Source organism: Phaseolus vulgaris, chromosome 11 (assembly GCF_000499845.2).
Source record: "Phaseolus vulgaris cultivar G19833 chromosome 11, P. vulgaris v2.0, whole genome shotgun sequence".
In the NCBI taxonomy this organism is placed as follows: Eukaryota; Viridiplantae; Streptophyta; class Magnoliopsida; order Fabales; family Fabaceae; genus Phaseolus; species Phaseolus vulgaris.
This window is the reverse complement of record NC_023749.2, coordinates 17564599-17588122: the sequence shown is the minus strand read 5'-3', so window position 1 is coordinate 17588122 and position 23524 is coordinate 17564599. Positions and strand designations below refer to the sequence as shown.

Here is a 23524-nt window from a genome sequence, read left to right as displayed (position 1 = left end):
GAATTTCAGGTAAGTTTTATAATTGATGTTTGAAGTTTTTGATATTGATTAATGTTTGGAAGAACAAAAATTTATGGATAGAGTGCGTAAAGGAAACGTTAGTATAGGAAATAAGCGTGAGAGAGTTAATGTTAGTTAAGGAATAGGGTATTTAGGTACAACAGAAGTAGAAGTAGGAAGACGAATAGAGTAAATGGAAGACTTTGGGTATGGCCCGTCACGGCAGTCGACCCATCCAAGTAAACAATTAGGTAAATCATGTTAGACTCTCGAATGCGATAAAGAAATGTGTAATATAATGGACTAGATTCTTTATATTTTTTTATCAACAAAAAATTAATAAAATTAAAAGTAGGAGAGTGCTGAAACCCTTATACAAGAGATCCTAATACAACCAATCATGCATTCCTTCAAAGAATTACACTCAAGATAAAATCAAAACAGTACTACAAAGTGTATGAGGTTAGTTTCCTGAAGTTTCTCGCTAGGTATTGTAAGGGCAAGGTTTGTTCTGTTGGTTTTGGTGGTTTGAAGCTGGAATTGGTATTATGTAATATGTATAAGGGTTGAACCATTCCTGAAGTGGTTCTAATTTATTTATTTGTTATTGTCGATAAAAAAAACAAAGTGTTCCAAAGACCTTAAAACACTACCAGAAAACATTTCCAGTTGCACCTTTAACTTAAGAATTCAAAGGCTATAGCTACACACACTGAACAAAGACAAGTAAATGACAACAAATTGCACTAAAAGCATGCAATTGCTTTGTTACCACGGGCAGTAGCGCTGCAACTCCAGAGCTAAAAGATTTACACTTGACTGCATGCCAATGGTTCCTGCTGATCCTCCCCTTCCTCCTAGTTGCATTTGCCTAGAGTTTCCTTTGTTCCACTAGTGCAAATAACGCTTTTTACAATGACATATTATATCGATTAAATGAGAATTGGTATAAACAAAAACATAGTGAAATTTTTGTAAATATTTGGCACATATTACACCAGTCGGACTATCCAACCGATGTAATATGTCCTGCTCAGAGCAAAAAAAAAATATTTTTAAATTTTTTATCTCTAAGATTACATACCGGTTGGATAGAGGAAGCGGTGTTATATGTCTTTCACAAATTAAAAAAAAATTAAAAGTTTTTAAAAATAACATATAACACTGGTTCCTCTATACAACTAATGTTATATGTCACCCATAGTTTTAAAAAAATTGAAAAATTTAACTCTGGGCATTGTATATAACATCGGTTGGATAGAGGAACCGGTGTTATATGTAATTTCCAGATTAAAATAAAGTTTTTAAAGTTTTACAAATTATATGTAACACCGGTTGAACTACGCAACCGGTGTTATATGTCATTTTAGAATAAAAAAAAGAGTTTAAGTCAATAAAAAGATATATTACACCGATTATTATTCATAATTGGTGTAATATATGTTTTTACCCTATTTTCTTGCCTCGCACTCTCACTCTCTCTGTGTTATTGTAAGTTTTCTTGCTCAAAATTTCATTTTGTTTGTGCCAATATCGCTACCTCCATCACCCCCCCCCCCTCCCCCCACTGCTTCTCTCTTATTTCATTCTCTTCGTCGTGAGAACATCCATATCGAATGAGATTCTTTCGTTCACGCTTCTCTGCTATTTCGTTGCAACTCTTGTTACCACTCTTGCACTAGTACAAAAGTTTAAAACAACGACCCATTATTTAATGCGTTTTTACGGTCAAAAGTTATCTTTCAAAACGCAGTGGCATTTTTAAAATTAACTTGATTTAAGAAGGAGGCTATTTGTGTTTTGGATTGTACAATATTGCATATTGCACAATTCAGAATACAAATTTGTATTTAAGATTGTAGAATTTGGAAGGGATAATTTTAGATATTTTGAGAATATGAGACTGCAAGAATAAATTATGGGGGTGTGGAAAGAAATTTATAAACTTTTAAAATACGCGAGTTATGCGGGTCAGTCCATTTTGCCCAACTTGGCCCGCATAAGTTATAAGTTATGCAGAGCGGGCCTAAACGAGTTAGTGAGTTGAAATAATCAACCCGTCCAACATTTTTTCTCAACGGATCGTGAGCTAGCCCACCTTGTTTTGTCATTACTATAGTCGTCTCACGTCTTTGTATTTTACTTTGGTTCATATATGAAATTAGTGAGTTTTTAGAAACTTGTGAGAGTGATCTTGAGTTTTTGTTTTGTTATCTTAGGACTCAAGTGTGATGATTCACCATTGGAGCTTATCATGAAAATGAAGACTCCAGTATCTTTGAATGATACTCTCTTTCTTTCATTCATTTAAGTCTTCTCCACTTTTTCCTTTTAATTTTTACGTTCTTATGTTCTTCTCCTTTTTATCTAATTTTTGTCATTAATATTTGTGTTCCTGAATTGGTTTTGTATTCTTTGAATGGTTTCACCTTAACTCTTTCTTATATGCTAACCTTCATATTTATATAATTATGAGAATTAAGTTCTTGTTGTATAAGACATATGTTAGTAGGTTGTTTCTAGTTACTTAATTCAACTCAATTTTCTAAGAGGAACGATATCATTTGTTGATAAGAGCTTTTGTTAATTCAGAGGAGAATGAAATTGACTTGAAATTGAAAGATAGCTTAAATTAGTATTTCTAATCGCAAATTCGTCACAAACATTTTTTTCATGGATAACAAAAATAATTATTAATCCTTTATTTTATTGTTTTCTTGTATTCTAATTCCAAGTGTTGGATCTGTTGATAGTCCATAGAAAATTAGGTTCATAAGCACTTGAATAATTATTGATCAATGATGATGTTAATTCTAAAGTGTGTTTTTTTATCGAATAATATTGTTCATTAATTATGACTACCAGTAGTTTTGTTTACTTCTTGCCTTGAGTAATATGTTAGCATGTGTTTTCTTTTTTTAATAGTTTATTCTTCTACTTAAGTAATTTTAGTATGTTTGGATTGAATACTACTTTGAGATTGATTGATTTTAAAAGTTAAAGTTAAGTAATCAACTCTAGTTGTTAAACATTTTTTAATCTTCTCTCTAATTTTGGAACCAAAGAATTAGAAAAATAAATTTTACATTGACATTGTAAAAATCTTGTATGCAAAGCAAAAGAATTCTGAAAATTAAAGTGCAAAAGTAAATATGGTAAAATTTATATGCAACATTAATTGGTGACTCATTTTATTTTGTAAATTAACTCGCTCATTGGTAGTTGTCTTAATCTCGTTTCAAGTGTTATCTCTAATTATTTTTAATCCTACATTATTTAACTAACATTTAGTCTTTTAAAAGTGCTTTTTCTTTGTTATCATCAAGTTTAGTAATATTTCTACCTTTATTTGGAGCCTATTCTTGTTTGATACATTTTTAATTTCTTTAAAGTTCTTAATAGTAATGTCTTCTTTCCTTTCTTGAATCTCTTAAGTTTCTTTCTTGGTTATATTGTTTTTGTTTCCTTCTAGAAATTAGGTCAAATTGTTTTTCTAAAGGGCTAGGAACAAGCTAAAATGATAACTACACCCCCTATTATGCCAAAGGCACCTTATTCTAGCCTATCTTTTCTTTTTGGACCCCTAAAGTGAGCCCAAATTATTTACAAACATATTATATTTTTTAAAAAGACCAAAAGGAAGAACTTCTAATATTTGGGTTTATAGCTTCTTCTTCTTTTATTGATTCTTTCTCGAGGCTTGGTGGGGTCTGGCTTTGTATCTTGAAATGACTGACCTTTTTGGGTAGTGCTTGTTGTGTCCTTAGTTATCTGTCGGTATGTATCATCATGTTCCTTTATATTAATTGTCTGAGTGCACACATTCCACATCAAATGAGGTGACGGGTGAGGGTAGCTCAAGTCAAGCGGTTGACCCACGTTTCTTGAATATCCGTAGTTGTTTTAGTGATGTGAATGTAACTACAAGAACACATGATTCTTGACATTCTTAGGAACAACTTGAGCTGGATTTGAAAAGGCACTTTACTTTAGAATTGGATCAATGTTCTAAATTCAAGAACTCACCAAAACTAAGCACCAACCAAGACTCATATTGAAGTCCATGTATTGTCAAATTGAATCAAAACAAAAGGAAGGAAGAACAAGAATTAAAACTGAACAGAATTAAGAAACTAGCTACTGAACCGAAAAAGAAACAAAGAACAAAGCTGGAAAACAGAATGTAAATGGTAGAAAATGAAGGAAGCACATTAGGAAATGAAACTACCGAATGGAAAAATTGAAGAAAGGAAAGAAGACACTTATATGAAGATGCTTGCTGGATTTTGAGGATTGGAAGAAGCCATTCACGCCACTTGGAACCTTGAACCAAGATAAGTGATGGAGTGCCACCACTTGAAGCTCACCATAGCTCACAAGATAAGGCAAAGAAGAGGAAGACTCAAAAACTCACAAATTCTCTCCCAAATTGAGTATAATCTCTCTACTATAAAATTCCAATCTGAATTGTGAAGGACCTAAGCCCTCCTTTTATAGGAGTAAGGGCTGGTCATTTACATAGCTTATTCCCTAAGCTACCCAAAAAACTTCTAAGATCACACCCCCCCTTACTAAGCTCACTCCCCAAGCTTCTAGAATTTGCTAAACTAAAGCCTAAAGATGCTTTTACAAAAGAGGTGTCTCATGTTTCCCTCTAAGCACCTTTCTAAACATTATTCTATATTATTTACAATTTAAAAGAAACTATAAAGAGAGATATTTAATATGAAGCCTATTATTTAAGAGTTTGTAGACTTCTTTATCTTTTAGGCTTGATCTTCTCTTTGACTTCTTTTAATTTGTGAGAAGACTAGAAGGAAGAACTTCAAATGTGTAGGTGAAAATCCTGTTCCTTCATTAATAAAATCCTCTCCTAGTGGATATCCATCATTTAGGGATTCGTTCGCTTTGGATGGGTTTTTGTCTAAAGTTTCCATTTTAAAACTGGACTCCCCCTCGGATGTGGAGGCAGTCGATAGTTGTGAGCACATCGAACGGGTCTTTCACCGTCGGGAAAATGGTCCTCAAGATAAGACCAATTTTGAAGGAGACTCACTTACTCACTACTCACACAAAAATTGTGCAGAATTTCTTTACTATAATTTCAACTTGTAAAATACACTAGGTAGGCCTCCTATTTATAGGTGAATGAGCCTTGGAGAACAAGCTAAAGGGGTAGGATGGGAAAAGGGAAAAAATGGGTAGCCTTAGGGTTTGACTAAGTCAATCCCACATCCTAGGCTTGTCCTTTTAGAAACTAGGTCAAAATACCTTCAAATGGGCTAGGAACAAGCTAAAATGCTACCCACACCCCCTATTATGCTAAAGGTACCTTATTCTAGCCTATATTTGATATTTGGACCCCCAAAATAAGCCCAATTATTTACAACATATTTTAAACATTTAAGAAGACTAGCACGAAGAACTTTAGGTGCTCTGGTTTATAGCTTCTTCTTCTGTTGATGCTTTCTCGAGAGTTGGTGGGGCCCGACCTTATATACTGAGATGAATGACCCTTTTGGCAAGTTCTTGTTGTGTCCTTATTCATCTGTCGGTTTGTATCACCTTAGGATCCTCAATATTTCTCCAAAACAACTTCATTCGAATTCAGATAAGAGTTTCCGAGTAGGGAGCCTCCTTGGGAGGTTATCAAATAAAGTGTAAACCTCCATCTCCTCAACGTTAGAGGTTGGGTGAGGCCACTGTTTTGAATCGAGTGGGAGTCTTTGATGTGAGTTGATTTTAGGATTTTTCATTTAGGTGACACTTTAGTTCTAGGATTGAGATTGTTTAGCAATTATGAGTGAAAACCTAAGGAAAATCCCCAATGGACATTAACTTAACCAAGTGGTTAACTAGATGTGAAGGTTCATTTCACAAAGGCAAAAGGAAAAAGACAATTATAAAGTGAAGATGATGACAAGAATATGGTGCAAAATTTAAGCATGGAAAGTAATAACAAAGACAATGACCGAATGAACAAAAGGAAACCAAAAGCTAAACAAAACAGATTAGAAATTGCACTCAAAATTAAAATCAATGAACCAAAATAATGAAGAAAAGTACTACATAGAAGTGATGACAATTTAGGATGCACATGACTTGACAAAACATTTATGGATTCAAAAATCAAAATAACTTAAACACAAACAATATGAACTGATTAAAGTTGCACGAAGGACTCAAATCTAGAAAAAATAAAACAGCCACACCAAAACTCAAAGGAATCCTACACAAAATTGAAATTAGAAGCTCAAGAACAATTTGAACACATTGCACCGATTGGATTTATCCAAACAACATCTAAACCAAAATTAAAACGCAAAAACAACAAGACATTCAAAGATATAAGATGAATAACACGAAATTATGAAGAACAACACAAAATTAAAATGAAAACAAGAAAGAACACTTTGCAATTGAAGAACCTAGGCTCATGATACCACTTGATGTAGTATGCCTTCATCATCTGATTTTCAATTTCTTTGGAGGAGTGGCAGAAGCATCAATGAAAGAAGATGAACAAGGAGCTCACGTAGAGCTTGTGGATTCCTTGAAGGTGCATGCTAGGTGTGGAGAGTGAGTGGTGAGGCCATCTCACTTGGAATAGGTGAAACTTGAAGACTAAATGTCTATCCTAGAGAGGTAGGAGACAATGAGTGAAATTGGCACAATTTTGGCAGCAATTCACTCTATATTAATCTTGAGAAATTCATGAACCAAGCACCTCCTTTTATAGCAATGGAGGGCTGGAATTTGAAAAGCCAAATACAAGTGAAATGAAAGCTAAATGCAAATGGAATTTTCATTTTGAATTTGGCGCCTATTTTTGAACGTAGCACATGGAGCATGTGATGGAAAGCTTTTAGCACATGTAAAACATGTGGAACATGTGCACTCTTCTCCATGGCTTAGTCATAACCGTCCTTGGTTAAATTAGGTGTTTTAAGGAACCCTGATTTAACCTAGGTTGGTTTTTAGGTGCCAAATTTCATCTAAGGAAAAATAAAAAATAAAATTCCTAATCTAATTTTAACAAGATAATAAATTCTACTCTACACTAGAGTTATGACATCTTTGAACATATATTGGGAGGTTTCTCTGCCGTCAGTAGCCATATCCCAGTGTTCCTAAATCTTCTTGGTCATAACTCTAGTGGTAGGCCCGAATCTTCTCTTTGTCGGGCTTGCATTTGAGTTTGTTCTTGGGCCTTTTCCATCATCCCCTCTCTCTTGAAGAGGATTTGTCCTCAAATCCAATGTTTTTGCCTCTTTATCTTTATTACCAACAAAAGGGGTTAAATCCATAATATTGAAAGTAGTAGGTATTTCATATTTTTCAGGCAGGTCTATTTGATATGCATTATTGTTGAATCTTTTGCGGACATGGGAAGGACCATCTTCTTGGGGACTAAGTTTGGATTTACTCTTAGTAGGGAATCCATCCTTTCTAAGGTGAAACCAAACCCAATCTCCTTCCTAAAAAATGGAATCAAAACCTCTTGTTTTCCTAGGAAGTCTTAGTATAAAATTCATGCTTATTTCTTCCCATGGAACACTTGCAAAAGGTAAAGGAGCATAGAGTTGATGAGACATTGCCTTAGATTTAGTTTTTAAACAAGAAATGCATCTATGAGAATGTCTTTGAACATCTTTCCTCATGGGTGGCCAAAAGAATTTTCCTTTTAAAAGCTCTAGAGTTTTATCAACTCCAAGATGGTCCATGACTTCTCCTTCATGAGACTTTTTAGAAATTTTTTTATGCGTTCCTTTACAAAATAGGAGGCTCGATGGTTGTTCAGAAAGAAGTATCTTTTCAAGTTTGTTTTCAAATTTTTCTTCTTTCTGATTGACCTTGTGGGAAGGAACACTTTTTTTCCCATGCTTCTTTTTCCCTAAAGGCTTTTTCTTGGTTTTCTATTTTTTTTTTCTTTTTCTCTTCCTCTCTCTTTTGCTTCATTTGTTCTTGATCCTTTACCACTTTGGATTGTGATAAGGGATAAAGTATAAACTTTTTTTTCTTTATGAGTGAAAGTAATCTCATTGGTAAACCCATTGTGCATAGTTTTCTTATCAAATTGGCAATGTCTACCCAACAAAATATGACAAGCTTCCATGGGAACTACATCACATATGTACATGGCCTCTACCATAACACTTAAAGCACTTTACATCTCTACTGCGGGTTTGTGGGGTTAACACATCTTTTTCTATATTTTTGGGAGTTTCCTTTGGTTTTTCCTTTGATAGGATTTCCTCCCTTTTATACTCCTTTTTGGGATAAGACTTAAAATATGAACCTTCCCTACGACTTGAAGTTTTTCTCAAATTTTGTTGTTCAACTTTGATACAAAGTTGAAATAAATCATTCAAGTCTCTATAGGTAAAAGTTCAACTCTATCTCTAATCTCAAGATTGAGTCCACTCAAAAACCTTGCTATGGTGGTGGCTCAGACTCCCTAATTAAGGCTCTCGTCATATATAATTCCATTTTCTGCCTATATTCCTCTAAGCTCATAGTCTTTTGTTGGAGTCTTTGGAGCTTGTCCATTAACTCCCTATTATAATAGGAGGGAATATGTCGGCGTCTTAAGGCTCCCTTAAGGTGATTCCAATACTCTATGGGAGGATCCTTATGAAGACGCCTATCTCTCTCAAGGGTCGTCCACCAAAACATAGCATTGCTTTGAAAACTTAGAGTGGCTAAGGATACCTTTCTTTCCTCACTTACTTTATGGCAAGCAAAAAATTGTTCTACCTTCATTTCCCAATCTAGGTAAGTTTCTACATTTTCTTTCCCATGGAAATAAGGTAGATCTACCCTAACCTCCTTAGTGTTTTCTTGTCTTTCTTTTCTAGCTCTCCTAGGGGTTGCTTGATAATAGTCATTAATTCTAAGGTTTTGTTCCCTAAAAGAATCATCTCCCCTAGAACTAGATGCATGAGAACTTTTTTTTGATTTGTTGTATTCATCCCTTTCTTTAACCATTTTCAACTCTTCCTTCATCAAAGCAAAATGAGCATCCCTTTCTTTGAGTTGGGCCTCATGTTGCAATTGTCTATATGAAAGTCTTGTGATAGTTGTTTCGAAAGAGATTTAATAGACTCTCTATCATTTTCAATAGAGTGATGAGAATGAGAATACATGGTTAAAGTTGTGTGTTAAAATCAATTTACCAAAAGAAAGATAAGTGGAGTAATGTAGGTAGATTCCCAAGAAAGGGAGGTGAATCACTTGGATCACTTAAGTACCAAGCGTTTCCTAGCCAGATTCTATTCTTCAAGACTTTCACAAACCTTTCTCTAAGTAATTCACTTAGAGCACAATCAAGAATGAAAACACAATTTTTTATGCAAGCAAACAATACAAAGCAATAAAAGCACTTAATAGAAAACAAAATTGCTATCTAGAAAATCTTGTAAACTAGTCGTTTCCTAAGGTGAGGCTTCTTAGCACTTTGAACCTTGAAGACACACTCACCGTCTAATGCGCAATTAATCCACTAATTATTCAAGGTTTTGCAAATTACAACTCAAAGAAAATACAAAGAAAATTGAATTGACAAAATTTAGAAATTTCTATTCTATGCAATCCTTCTTTTCTTTTTGGCACCTATTCTTTGTGTAAGTGTTTAAGCTCACTTGTTGTTGTCCTCTTGCTCAACCTCTCAAGGATATTCAACTTTGAGAATTCAAATCAGCACCTACTAAGTGATAAAGCTCTCACCAAAGATGTTAGCTCCAAACTTAACAATACACCTTTGAATTACTTATCCACTAAGAAATGAGGTCAACAAAAGTTAAAGCAACAAAATTCAATTTGAAATTGGAATACAGCAAAGGGAGGTGCTATATGACAACCTGAAAGAGTAATTGAACAAATTTGACAAGCAAACAAAATAAGGCACTCAACAAAAGGATAGCACACAAATTGAACCTAATGAATGGCACCAGAATTGGATTAATAAAACCAAAACAGTACTACTGGAATTTTGAGGTATCAAATGCGTGACTTAAAATATTTATGCTGAGCTGGATCTTTCAAATTTGGATTTAAATTTTAAACCAAAGACAACTCAAGATCTTAACTAACTTTTGGCATTGGAATCATGCTAAAAGAGTGCATCAATTAATTATGATAATTTTTTCAAATCTGATGCCACTTCACCGTTTATTTTACGCCAGAATTTCACATTGTTTGAATTTGATTTATCATTTTTTTTTCTATTTCAAATTTTGCTTCACCTTTTTTTCAATTTTTTTAACACTTCAATCTGTTTAGATCCAGAATTTCACAATTTTTCTCCAACGAATTTTAATTTCAAAATAGAAACAACCAGCACATAATATAGAATCCTAATCTGGAATTAAAAAGAGTTTTAAGAAACTTCAAAAACACAATAGAATTGATGTATAGGAACTTGTGTGGATCTAGCACACAAGTATGAACTCAAATCTAAAAATTAAAATGCACCAAAGGCTAAACAAAACAGATTAGAAACTGCACTCAAAATTAAAATCAATGAACCAAAATTATCAAGAAAAGTACTACATATAAGTGATGACAATTTAGGATGCACATGACTTGACAAAACATCTATGGATTCAAAAATCAAATGACTCAAACACAAACAATATGAACTGATTAAAATTGCACGAAAGACTCAAATCTAGCAAAAATAAAACAACAACACCAAAATTAAAGGAATCCTACACAAAATTGAAATTAGAAGCTCAAGAATAATTTGAACACATTGCACCGATTAGATTTATCCAAACAACATCTAAATCAAAATTAAAACGCAAAAACAACAAGACGTTCAAGGATACAAGATGAACAACACGGAATCATGAAGAACAACACAAAATTAAAATGAAAAGAAGAAGGAACACTTTGCAATTGAAGAACCTAGGCTTATGATACCACTTGATGTAATATGCCTTCACCCGATTTGCAATTTCTTTGGAGGAGTGGCGAAAACCTCAATGAAAGAAGATGAACAAGGAGCTCAAGTAGAGCTTGTGGATTCCTTGAAGGTGCATGATAGGCGTGAAGAGTGAGTGGTGAGGCCATCTCACTTGGAATAGGTGAAAATTGAAGACTAAATGTCTATCCTAGAGAGGTAGGAGACAAGGAGTAAAATTGGCACAATTTTGGCAGCAATTTACTCTATATTAATCTTGAGAAATTCATGAACCAAGAACCTCCTTTTAAAGCAATGGAGGGCTGGAATTTGAAAAGCCAAATACAAGCGAAATGAAAGCTAAATGCAAATGGAATTTTCATTTTGAATTTGGCGCCTATTTTTGGACGTAGCACATGAAGCATGTGATGGAAAACTTTTAGCACTTGTAAAACATGTGGAACATGTGCACTTTTCTCCATGGCTTAGTCATAATCGACATTGGTTAAATTAGGTGTTTTAAGGAACCCTGATTTAACCTAGGTTGGTTTTTAGGTGCCAAATTTCATCTAAGGAAAAATAACAAATAAAATTCCTAATCTAATTTTAACAAGAAAATAAATTGTACTCTACACTAGAGTTATGGCATCTTTGAACATATATTGGGAGGTTTCTCTGCCATTAGTAGCCATATCCCAGTCTTCCTAAATATTCTTGGCCATAGCTCTAGTGGTAGGCCCGAATCTTCTCTTTGTTGGGCTTGCATTTGTGCTTTTCCTTGGGCCTCTTCCATCACTTTTTTTTTTCATTTTTATTTGGTCCTCATGAACCTTTTTTGGGAGAGAAGGGTTTTAAGGTTGTTGAAGATGGGAAGCTTTGATGTATCAAATCCTTATGGAACCTGAAGTTGTGTTTTGTTTTAGGTTTGGGTTTAGTTATGGGGTTTAGAATCTTTGTAAGATCAGTCTTGATTATCACACAAAGCTTGTTTCAATCTGTTTTAAAGAACTAAAGTGTTTTTCCATGCAAAGGGAAAACAACCGATTAAAGTTTCGAGACAATCGGTTGTTTGTCACTTAGCTGGCAAAAGAATTTTGAAACTGTTTTTTGAATCAGTTGTATAACTGCTGAAACCATTCAACTGGTTAAATCGCAGTTTCAACCGATTAAATGTGAGTTTTCATAACAAATTTTTGAAAATTTGTTTAACTATTTCATTTGTTTAAATATACCTTAAACGGTAGTTTTTCAAAGGTTATAAATATAGCCTTCTTTCAAAAGTTTAAAAGGAATAAAAGAGAGAAGTTTTACACTCTGATTTGAGATCAAAAAGAGAGATTACCAACTGTTTGTGAAAAGGTGTTTTTCCAAGTTTAGCAAGATTGCTTTTGAGCTTTGCTGTGATTCAAGAACTGGTCAATAGGGTTTCTGGTGTACTGTAATTCCAGGTGTTTTCTATCCTTTCTTAGTTTCTTGTAATTTTTCAATTTACACTCTATAAAACTGTTTGTAAAATCCTGTAAAGTTAGTGTAATTCTAGCTTGAGGTGTTTGCTGTGTGCAAAGAGGGTGAGTAGGCTTTGTGGGATTCAAAGTCACCTCTTTGTGGTGTGTGTGTGTGTTTGTAATATGTGATTGGTTACATAGTGCAATACTCAGTGGTTTGACTGAGGACTGGATGTAGCTCAGGGATTGAGTGAACCAGTATAAACCTTGTGTGTAAATCTCTTTATCCCTCTTCTCCATAACTATTTGATATTTCCGCTATCATAAACAACCGGTTAAATCGTGCTTTTAACCGATTAAAATTATGATATCAGTTTCTATTTAACTATTTGATTGGCTTTCTGAATTGCTTATCTGAGTTGATTGTTAAAGATTCATTCCAAAGAAAGTATTTGCGAGAATCTTTTATAAACAATTCACCCCCCCCTCTCTTGTTTTAGCCATCAATCTTAACAAAGGTAACCTTATGCCCTTGGAAGGTAAAAGTCATTTTGTTGGTTAGACCATCATGGAGAACATGTCTATCATATTGTCAATGCCTTCCTAATAGAATATGGGTTGATTCCATGGGCACAACATCACATAAAACCTCATTTTTCTACTTTCCTATAGCAAAAGTTGTGAGGACTTGTTTATTAACCATGATTTCTCCTTCGACACTAAGACATTGTAATTTGTAGGGCTTTGTATAAGAGATAGTGGGTAAATCAAGCTTGTTCACTGCTCTTGGACTTGCCACATTAGCACAACTACCCCCATCAATTATCATGGAACAAACTTGTTGGTGATAAGGCAGCGGGTGTGGAAAATATTTTCTCTTTGGGTGTCATCCAAAGGTTTTGGAATAAGTCACTAGAGGTTACTAATAAGTCACTTTCACAAGGTATCTCATATTCATTATCACTAGAGGTTTTTGAAGGGGAAGGGGAGTGAGACCTAGAAGATTGATCACTATGTTCACTTACTACTTGACCCCCCTTAACCATCATGGTTCGTTTTGTTGGACAATTGACCGCTATGTGCCCAAAACCTAAACATTTAAAACACTTTTTACTGGAGGTTTTGGTAGGGGACTTAGATGTAGGAGTGGAGGGTTTAGAATCTCTAGAGTTGTAAGTGGACTTCTTTTTCAAAATTGGAGGGAAAGGCTTAGAAGAAAATTCGTTTTTATTTGTCCAAGATGAGTGGTAGTAGCCATCATTATAAGTATGTTTGGAAAATGTTTTCTTTGAAAGCTGTGATTCAACCTTGATGGCAAGGTGAACCAATTTTTCTAAAGATGAGTACTCATATAATTCTACCACATCCTGAATTTCCCTTCTTAGGCCACTTACAAACCTAGCCATTTTTGACTCCTCACTTTCATGCATGTCTATTTTTGTTAAAGTTGTTTCAAGTTCTTTAAAATAAGCATCCACACTTTGTGTTCCTTGTTAAAGACGTTGGAGCTTCAACAAGAGCTCTTTCCTATAGTGTGGAGGCACAAATCTAGCGCGCATGCATAATTTCAAATCCACGGCTGGCCTTTTGTTTAAACCAATGTCCATTACAGTTTTGTGCCACCATTGCATGGCATAATCCAAAAATTCTAAGGAGGCTAACTTAACCTTTTGGTCATCTTGAACCTCATGCACATTAAAGATTTGTTCTACCTTAGCCTCCCATCCTAGGTAAATATTAGGGTCACCTTCCCCACTAAAACTAGGTCTTTTTACAAATAGTAAAGAAGGCTTTGGCACATTTTGGTGCCTATCATCAACATGATGCATTCTTCATTCGTCCTCTTCTCCATGGCTACCATAGTTTTGATAACTTCTTGATTCACGCCTAGGATTATATCTTCTTCCTTTTTGAGGTCTATCATAGGTCGTTTCTAGTCTTTGGAGTCTTTCCTCCATTTGCCTCATCTCTTCATCCTTTTATGCTATAGATCTTTTTGTCACCGCCAATTCTCCCATAAGGAAAGCCTTTTGGGGAGATTGGGGTTTAGAAGATTCTCCACTTGAAATATGAGCCATAAAAAACAAACAAAAACACAAGTGACAAACGATTAGAGAAAATAAGTTAGTAAGAAACAAATTCAAGGTTGCACCACTTGCATAAGGCTCACTCAAAACACTCAAAGAAAGAAATTTCTTCCCTTAGCCAAAGTCTTTCTTGTGGTCTAAAATCTCTCAAATGAAAAAGGTCAAAGCCTTCAACACTTGCTCAAAGTAAAATCACCACAAAACTTGAGGAAAAGAAATAAAAGGCAAACAATAAAAGCTTAAACAAGAAAAGCTAAACCAAATTAAAAAAAGAGAAATATGACAAAACTTGAAAAATGAAGACAAGCAAGAAAAGACACACAAAACGACTCTAAGATACTTACTAAACTTTTAACTAAGAAACTTTTTCTTTAGAACTTGTTAAAGCAAAAGGACAAAAAATTCCACAAAGTTGAAAACAATTTGCCAATCAAGTTGAATCCATTTTTGTAAAAAAAAAATGATTGTCTTTGCAATTGAGACCTATAGATGCATTTTCTTTGAAATTTCTTTGCTTTTTTTTTTATATACTAATGGTGACCTATGGAAAGAAATGACCATAGTTTGCATCATGCATATTTTTCAAGAACTTTCAATTTGCACTAGAATTAAAGGGCTGGAAAATAAAAAGCAAGAAAATAATGACAAGAATTTAAAGGCACTTGAATTTAAAGACAAGAAAGTAAAGACACTTGAATTTAAAGATAAGAATTAAAGGTGCTAGAATGTAAAGAAATTGTAAAATGCCAAATCAACTCGAGCAAATTAAGCATAAGAACCTAAGGTTTGATAATCACATGATGTGAGTTGATTTTAGGATTGTTCATTTAGGTGACACTTTAGTTTTAGGATTGAGATTGTTTAGCAATTATGAGTGAAAATCTAAGGAAAATCCCCATTGGACATTAACTTAACCAAGTGGTTAAGTAGATGTGAAGGTTCATTTGACAAAGGTAAAAGGAAAAAGACAATTATAAAGTGAAGATGAGGACAAGAATATGGTGCGGAATTTAACCAAAAGAAGAACATATTTATGAACTGAATGGAATGATAATGGAAGGAAAAATTGAAAGAAAAGGAAGCTTATGAGAAATGGAGTTTGAGATGATGAGCACGCCACTTGGATGATGAAATGACTCCAAGATAAGTGTTGGAAGCTGTCACTTGAGAGCTCTCAAATTCTCACAAGATAAGTGATGGAAGAAGTGCCTTCATGTGTGACGAAACTTGAATGATGGTGGCAGAAGCATATGAAAGAGGCGTGCAAGGATCTCCTAAGAGGTGTGGTATCCTTGAAGGTGCATGAGATGTATGGTGAGTGATAGGTGAGGCCTAATCACTTGGAGGGTGAAGAATGAAGATCAAACGTCTATCTTAGGGAGAGTATGAGACAAGAGTGCAATTGGCTCAAATTGGGCAACAATTCACTCATGATTAATCTTCCCATTACATGAGCCAAGTCCTCTTATTTATAGTGTTTAGAAGGCTGAAAATTCAAATGAAAGTGGAGGGAAATTCAAATGTTTCTCATTTGAATTTGGCGCCAATTTCCTAGTCACAAGGGAAGTGTGACTTGGTTTCTTTCTTTGTCACCTCCTAAATCTACACCTACACCTTCTTTTTATGTCACATGGAAGGTGTGACTTATCTTTATACATTTGCACCTCTTATATCTATATCTACACCTCCCTTTATGTTTTACTAAAAACTACTCAAAAGTAATTACAAAAAGAGACATCCAATGATGCTTAGTTGGCCCAGATCTTCTCTGTGTTGGACTTGAGCTGAAGCTTGAACTTTTATTTGGACTTGAGCTTGGGCTTCTTCTATCATAGGCTTGGGCCTCTGCCATCAATAAGACTAAAGACTAAGAGAACAAGTCTCACTAGCATCTCACACAAAATGTGCATAGTAACTTTTCTCTATTTCATGCAACTTGTAAAATACACTAGGTATGCCTCCTATTTATAGGTGAAGGAGCTTTGGAGAACAAGCTAAAGGGGTAGGATGGGAAAAGGGAAAAAATGGGCAGCCTTAGGGTTTGACTAAGTCAATCTCGCGTCCTAAGCTTGTCCTTCTAGAAACTAGGTCAAAATGCCTTCAAATGGGCTAGGAACAAGCTAAAATGCTACCCACACCCACTATTATGCTAAAGGTACCTTATTCTAGCCTATATTTGTTATTTGGACCCCAAAGTGAGCTCAATTATTTACAACATATTTGTAGTCATTAAGAAGACCAGCAGGAAGAACTTTAGATGCTCTGGTCTTTGTCCAATTCTCCCTTTGGTGAGGTCTCTGTTAGAATATATGGCCTTAAACAAGAGGGGGGTGAATTGTTTATAAGAGATTTTCGAAAATTTTTGAAGGTTTAATGAAACTCAGTGAAGAAATCCAAAAGAGGAACCAAGTTAGCCAAGAAAACAATTTGTTTTAAAGTGAAACACAGAAAAACAATCGGTTGTTTCTTCGATTCAATCGGTTGTTTATGCCAGTAGATATTTAAACAACTTAAAAACATAATTTAAAAGAGATCAGAGAAAGAGAAATGCACACAAGCAATTTATACTGGTTCACTCTTACAACAAAAGCTACATCCAATTCCCAGAAACCACTAGGTAATCCACTAAGCAATCAAACCATATTACAAACACCACACACCAAAGTAGTGACCTTGAACCCCTCAAGAAACACACTACCTTTGGCAAACCACACAAAGAGTATTGATCTTGAACACCTCAAGAACACACAACACTCTCTGCAATACAACTACAGAAATACTGAAGATTGAGAAAAGGATTACACCTGATTAAAGTACAAATGAGAAGAATACAATTGCAATCCTATTCCACTCTCACTTGAAAATCCAAAGCTTGATGTGAATCTTGAAAACTTGAGATCAAATTTGTCAAACTAAATTTCTCAAAACTATTTCTTACTCTTCAGATATAATTTCCAAAGATTGGTTAAAACGTTTAATGAAGGAGTGTATTCAGTTAGAAATCATTTAAGACAGATTCACTAATCAAAACTAAATTATGTTTGGATTTTCAAAGAAACAATCGGTTCAAAAGACGAAACAACCGATTGATTTGGTTTGACAGTTAAGTCAACCAAGTCAAACAAATTTCAACCTTTTTCAAAACCTCCTAAGAACAAAACAACCAGTTGATTCGACAAAACAACAGGTTGTTTTTCCCTTAGTTGAAAAACATTCCATTTTAAAAAAGGTTTCAATTCACATCAGTTTTAGATTCAACAAAAGAGTGGATTACCCTTTAATCTACCCAGATCCCACCCACATACAGCAACAACATCGACCTTTCATCAAACACCTTGGATTTGGATTCTTCAAAGCTCTTGATCACTCTTGATCAACAGTGTCTACTTTGAGATGACTTCTCTTTGTGTACTTTAGCATCCTTGGTCATCTCCTTGTGGGTTTGGTTTGCATCAATCTTAGTCCAATACAAAGGAAATTTGGACCAGTCGTACTCATCAAAGAAAATCTCCCACCCTCGGGCTCAATGAGGATTTTAAAAAAATTTCCCTTAAAGTTTTTATATGAGGACGTGAAAGGGGCAAAAAGTATGTTACCTGACTGATTGATAAGAGATAACCAACTAATAGGGTCGGGTGGATGGGATGTATAATAATGAAGGAAGGTGGAAGGAGCAACGTTGAGCGCCTGAAGGACACCCATCGTAAAATCATCAAAAGGTAAAGCAACGTGCAAGTCCGAGAAAAGGTAGGAATAAACAAAGAAAAAACACTACAAAAAATTATGTATAAAGTGGCAGTTTTAATATGGCGGTTATTAACCGCCAAAATTTTCCGTATAATACGACATTTTAGTAACCTCCACAATGATCCTTTAGAATATGTCATTTTTAACTGCAACAATTATCCTTTAGAATAAAATTCCCACGTTTGCTTTCCCTCTTACACCATTCCTCTTTATTTTTTTAAAACTTGTTGGAAACTGATTTTGTTTTGGAAACCAGCGTTGCCTCCCACTCTTTGGAAACCAGCGTTGCCTTCCACTCTTTGGAAACTAGCATCTTCCCCCTTTCTTCTCCCTCTTTGCTAACTATTTTCCCCCTCTTTGCTAACTCTCTTCCCTCTTTGTCTGCTAACGCAACCTTCCCGAAACCTTCACGCGACCTTCACGAAACCCTTACGCGACCTTCACTAACCTTTCCTCTGACCTTCACAAAACCCTAACTCTCACTCCTCTATCCGCCATCGCTGCTTCCTGATAAGTGCCTAATTTCAGTAATATTTCATATTAAAATATAGGCACTTATGAGGATTTATTGCTAATTTACATATAAAATAATCTCTAATTTATGAATTTATACCTTTTTACATTTTTATGAGTTTTATTTGAATAAGAGTATTTTATTCCCAAATTTGATGTTAATTGCAGATTTCTAGGGAGGATTGAAGATTTGGAACAAAGGAGAATAATTTGAGCTAAAAAAAGAAAGCTGAAAGGTCCCAGAATGGAAAAAGATGCAAAGAGAGATTGGGCCTTTTTTATGTTTTATCATTTAGCCCATTAGCATGACACAGGAAGCAACCTAACCCTAGAAAACTAGCATAAATATAGCGCTAAAGGCTCAACCCTAGTGTGCCAGATTGAGAGAAAAACACCATAGAGTGAATTGTAACCCAATTGGGAGAATGGAAGGTGATAGAAGTATGCGTGGCTAATTCTACCCTTTGGGATTGGGAGTAATCTGCTCAAACTCTTATGTATTGAGGTGATATTTTATATATTAATATTTGATCCTGCCGGTTGACCTGAGTGCAAGAGCCTTGCCACGTCAAAGGTTTCTCCTTCTGGATCAGCTTCGCACCACGTTAGCTTCTGTCCTTCACACCTCAATTCTCTGCAAGAACCTGAAAAAGACAGAGTGGCGCCGCTGCTGCCGATCGCGCTCCGACGCTCAAGTCAGTGACGGAATCACCAAAAACTCAGAGAGAATATCAAACTCAAGGAACCGTGCAAGAATTCTCTCAGCGTACTCAAGTGTTCTGGAAAACGTACCTCAAAATCTGTTAAGAGTTCCTTATATACCTGAGCGTTTCTCTCTCCTGACGGTTACACCTCTGGACACGTGGCTCACATCCAACTGTACACGTGTCACCATCTGGATCCCTCTCCACTTGAGCGTCACTTCTACTCTTCAAGCTATTCGACCAAGTTACCCATGCGAGGAGTAACTACAGCTTCCTTGGAGCGCGACCCCTTAAGCGGTGAGTACGGGGTGTCACCATGCACACCTTCTCTGTGGTCTCGCCTGCCGCTACCACGATCTGCTTCACCTGCACATTGTGCATGTTCTGGTAAACTGTTCCCTTGCCTCGACCTCTGGCCAGGGAATGATCATCTGATAACCTCATCCTTCGTACTTGTACCCCTTGAAAGCCTTAAGCAAGCCTTCCTAATCTTTCGACGATGTCCCCCTTTAGGCGGTCTCTAACCACTTGATTGCCTAAACTTCACATACGGCGACTATGACCAAGCCTGGTGACCGCCGGTTATACATGCTAGAGATCAGAGAACGCCAACTCAACGATTGGCGACTACACAGACTTCCCGATGTACTTCCCTTCTGTCAGCCAGGTGTTCCGCTCAACACGCCTATATTATCGCTTGCTGCCACGTCATCACTTCCGACTACCTGATCGGTACACAAGCCCCCCAGTCTTAAGCTGAGACTTGACCAACGAAAAGACTAAGAGGTCACGTCATCGTCGATCTACGTGGCACTGGTGCAGATTTCCGTACGTTCGTACCTTCTGCTTGTCTGACGCTCCACCAACCCCTTTTTCAATCGCACGACACGTGGCTTCATCAACGGTCGTCTTTAACGGTCGTTTGTGCTTCCTAAAACGTTCGAAAAACCCTTAAACCCTTTGCGCTTTCACTGTTCCATCATCTTTCTTCACTCTCAAGCATTCCAATCGTTTTCTCTGCGAACCACGAAGTTTTTCGTCTCTCTCAATCTCCAACTTTCTTCATCGTTCATCCGATCACAAAAAGGTACCCCTTTTACTCCTCGTATTGGTATTTGCTGCATTTTAATCGGTTTGCATCATCCATTAACTGTCCGAAGCATACGTTGTGGGCTGTTTTTTCCTTTTCTCCTTTTCTCGTAACCTAGGGCTTCGTCCTTCATAACGTTCATCCTAGCGAACCCTTATTCCTTCGTCCTCAATCGAGTCGTTCTCTGTTATCCTCATTTCATCCCTTTCTCTTTCCTTTGCAGTTCCTGCGATGGCTCACACGAAGTCCACCGCGAACCCTCCTCCTTCATCACGAAACCCTCCACCCCAAGCGCGTAGGGTTGCCCCTGGGGAAAATCCTCCACCAGCGCGCAACCCGTCACGAGCCTCTGGTGCTCCCCCTACTCAGGCTGAGAGGCCTACCTCTTCTCACGCCAACCCTACTCAGGCAACTCCACCAGTCGCCGGAGGAGCCCCCCTTCTTCCACAAGACTATAAAGAACTCTATCCCTGGGCCACCCCAACTTTGCTGAAAGAGACTTCCTCGATAACCACTGAGTTGGGCGTGCACCGACTGAGGAAAGGAGACCAATCCGACCTCTCATTCCACAAGGAGCACAATAGCAAAATGGTCGTGCTGCCCTGCTGCCCGGGTGAACCGATCTGTGCGGATGATAAGGGGAACAACGGCGAGTTGTTCTGCTTTTATCTATACTACCTTGTTCAAGAAAGTGAAGCTTAGACTTCCTTTTACCCGCTTTGAGAGAGAGCTACTGACCGAGCTCAACGTCGCCCCTGCCCAGCTCCATCCCAACAGTTGGGCGTTCGTGAGGGCGTTCCAAATTATCTGTGCACACTTGGGGCTACCGGCTTCAGTCGACGTCTTCCTTTTCTTGTTCGAGGCAAAGAATCCCGAAGATCGCCTCTGGGTCAGCTTGAACGGGATTGCTGGAAGGTCAATCCTCTCGATCTTCCAGCAATCTTACAAAGACTGGAAGGGAAAGCTCATCAAGGTGTGCAAAAATGATCAAGACCCCTCTCTGCTTGACGGCTTCCCCTTGTATTGGGTAAACAAGGGGAACAAAGACTCTAAAGAAAGCTTCGGGAGGCCAAGAAGTCCCGACAACATGGGGGAGCTAGACAAAGATCTTTGTCTCTTCTGGAAGAGTGTGGCTGCTGCCAACATTACCTTCCCCACCACCTCAATAATTTCCTTCGAGTTCCTCGAGGACCAACTCGAAGCTCACCTAGGTTTGCTCCTACCTCAGCACCAAGTCTTTCACTTCGAGTCAACACTAACTTAGCGTCTTCACCACTCTATTTTAGCATCCCATTATTCTGTGTTGACCTTGATCTTTTCCTCCATGTACTACTTGTGTTACCTTTGCATGAATATACTTGTATCTTTTGCTTTTGTCTTGGTTGCTTATCTATCCCTTACCTTGTGCAGATAACATGTTGGGCAAAGGGAAACTGGCATTACTAAGGGCGATCGCCCGATCCCACAAGCTAGCGGCGGGCTCCCAAACTGTGCCCAACTCGGTGGTGGGGATCGCCGCCGCTCAAGGCAAAACCCCTCCCCGAGGTGCAACCTCTTCCGGGGTACTACCCGCCCCAGCCAGGAAGAAGCTAGTCCTGAGGAGACCCAAAAGGAAAACTCCTCAGGTGGTGCAAGAGGAAGAAGATGATGAAGAAACCACCGAGGATGGCCTCATTACTAAGAGGACAAGGGTGGCCCCCTCTTCACCACCTGCAATCCAAACACCAACACCGCCTTCACCTTCAGCTCTAGTACAACCAGTCCAAGCGACGCCCTTAGCCGCCGCGCCCCCAGTGGTCGAGAGCAACGACCCAAACTTCATAGAGAACCCTCCAAGCGCCTCCACGCCATTCGTATCTGCCGGAGAGGGTCCTCCTTCAACCACTTCTATCGCTGGGGCGACGTTAGGAAACGATGAGGGCGCTCAAGCCTCGCCCATTTTGATAACAGAATCTCTGACCTCACCACCACGCCAAGAAGCCCCCCTCGCCCTACAAACTCAAGAGGGTGGTGGTGAAAGTCAGCACCAAACTCCTCCAGCACCTCCAGCAACAACCTCAAGCCGCCCAACCTCCTTCAAAGAGATCTTGGGACCCTTCACAGCCCGACTGAAGATGATGGCGGAGGATCTTCCCTCTATTACATCAAAAGCTGTGAAGTACTCCCTCAAGAAGCTTCAAGAGGAGAACTCTGCGCTGAAGGAGGCAAATCTGATGACAAGAGCTGAGGCTGAAAAGCTCACGTGCAACCTGTTGATGGCTGAGTTGGAGCACTCAAGGCTGGAGGACGCCATGGATGCTGAGCTCAGGAGCACTCGCAAGGAAGCCTCTGACCTGCGCCAGAAACTGCATCTCCAAGTCCAAGAGAAGATCGACTTGGAAAGCAAGCTGGTCCCTTACAGGCTAAAGGTGGCAGACTTGGAGGCTGCGAAAAGGGCGGACGCGACCAAGGTGGAAAACCTTGAGAAAAGGTCAGCAGATCGGGAGGTTCTCCTTGGAAAGGTCGAAAAGGAAAGGGACGATGCTCTTGCTGAGCTCGCCAAAGCTCGAGAAGAGGCCATAAAGATTGTTGCGAAGTTGGCCCAGGCTCGGGACGAGGGCAAAAAGGCTGCTGAAGACCTTGCTCGAGCTCGCGAGGAAACCAAAGAGCTGAAGAAACAAGCACAAGAGCTCGAGCAGAGCACCGCCCAAGTCCTCACTGTCGGGTTCGACGCCGCTCTGGAGCAAGTTGCTTGCCAATACCCCGAGCTCGACCTTTCCATGGTGTCGATCTGCAACGAGGTGGTGGATGGGAAGATTGTACCCTCCGAAGACTAGCTGCCTTCCTCCATCACCTTGTTTTTGTAAAACCTTTAACTGTAATTTTTCTGCTTATGTACTCGCTTACATTTGTGTTCAAACTCGAATAGCCACTTTGTATAACTTTCAATGCTGAAAAGTTGTTTTCTAATATTTCTCTTTAAGTTCTTCTTACTCGCTGTGTGGTTAATCAACATAACCGGTGAAACTTGCTTAAACAAATTAACTCAACGATAC

The 23524-nt window shown here is 37.7% G+C and overlaps 1 protein-coding gene across 1 annotated transcript; it reads left to right on the top strand.

The window, feature by feature from the left end:
• Positions 1–21576: 21576 nt before the first annotated feature.
• LOC137835755 (uncharacterized) lies at positions 21577–23305 on the top strand. The gene is made up of 2 exons (XM_068644397.1): positions 21577–21700; positions 21900–23305. The coding sequence occupies exons 1-2, from the start codon at positions 21577–21579 to the stop codon at positions 23303–23305; spliced, it is 1530 nt and encodes a 509-aa protein (XP_068500498.1).
• Positions 23306–23524: the final 219 nt, after the last annotated feature.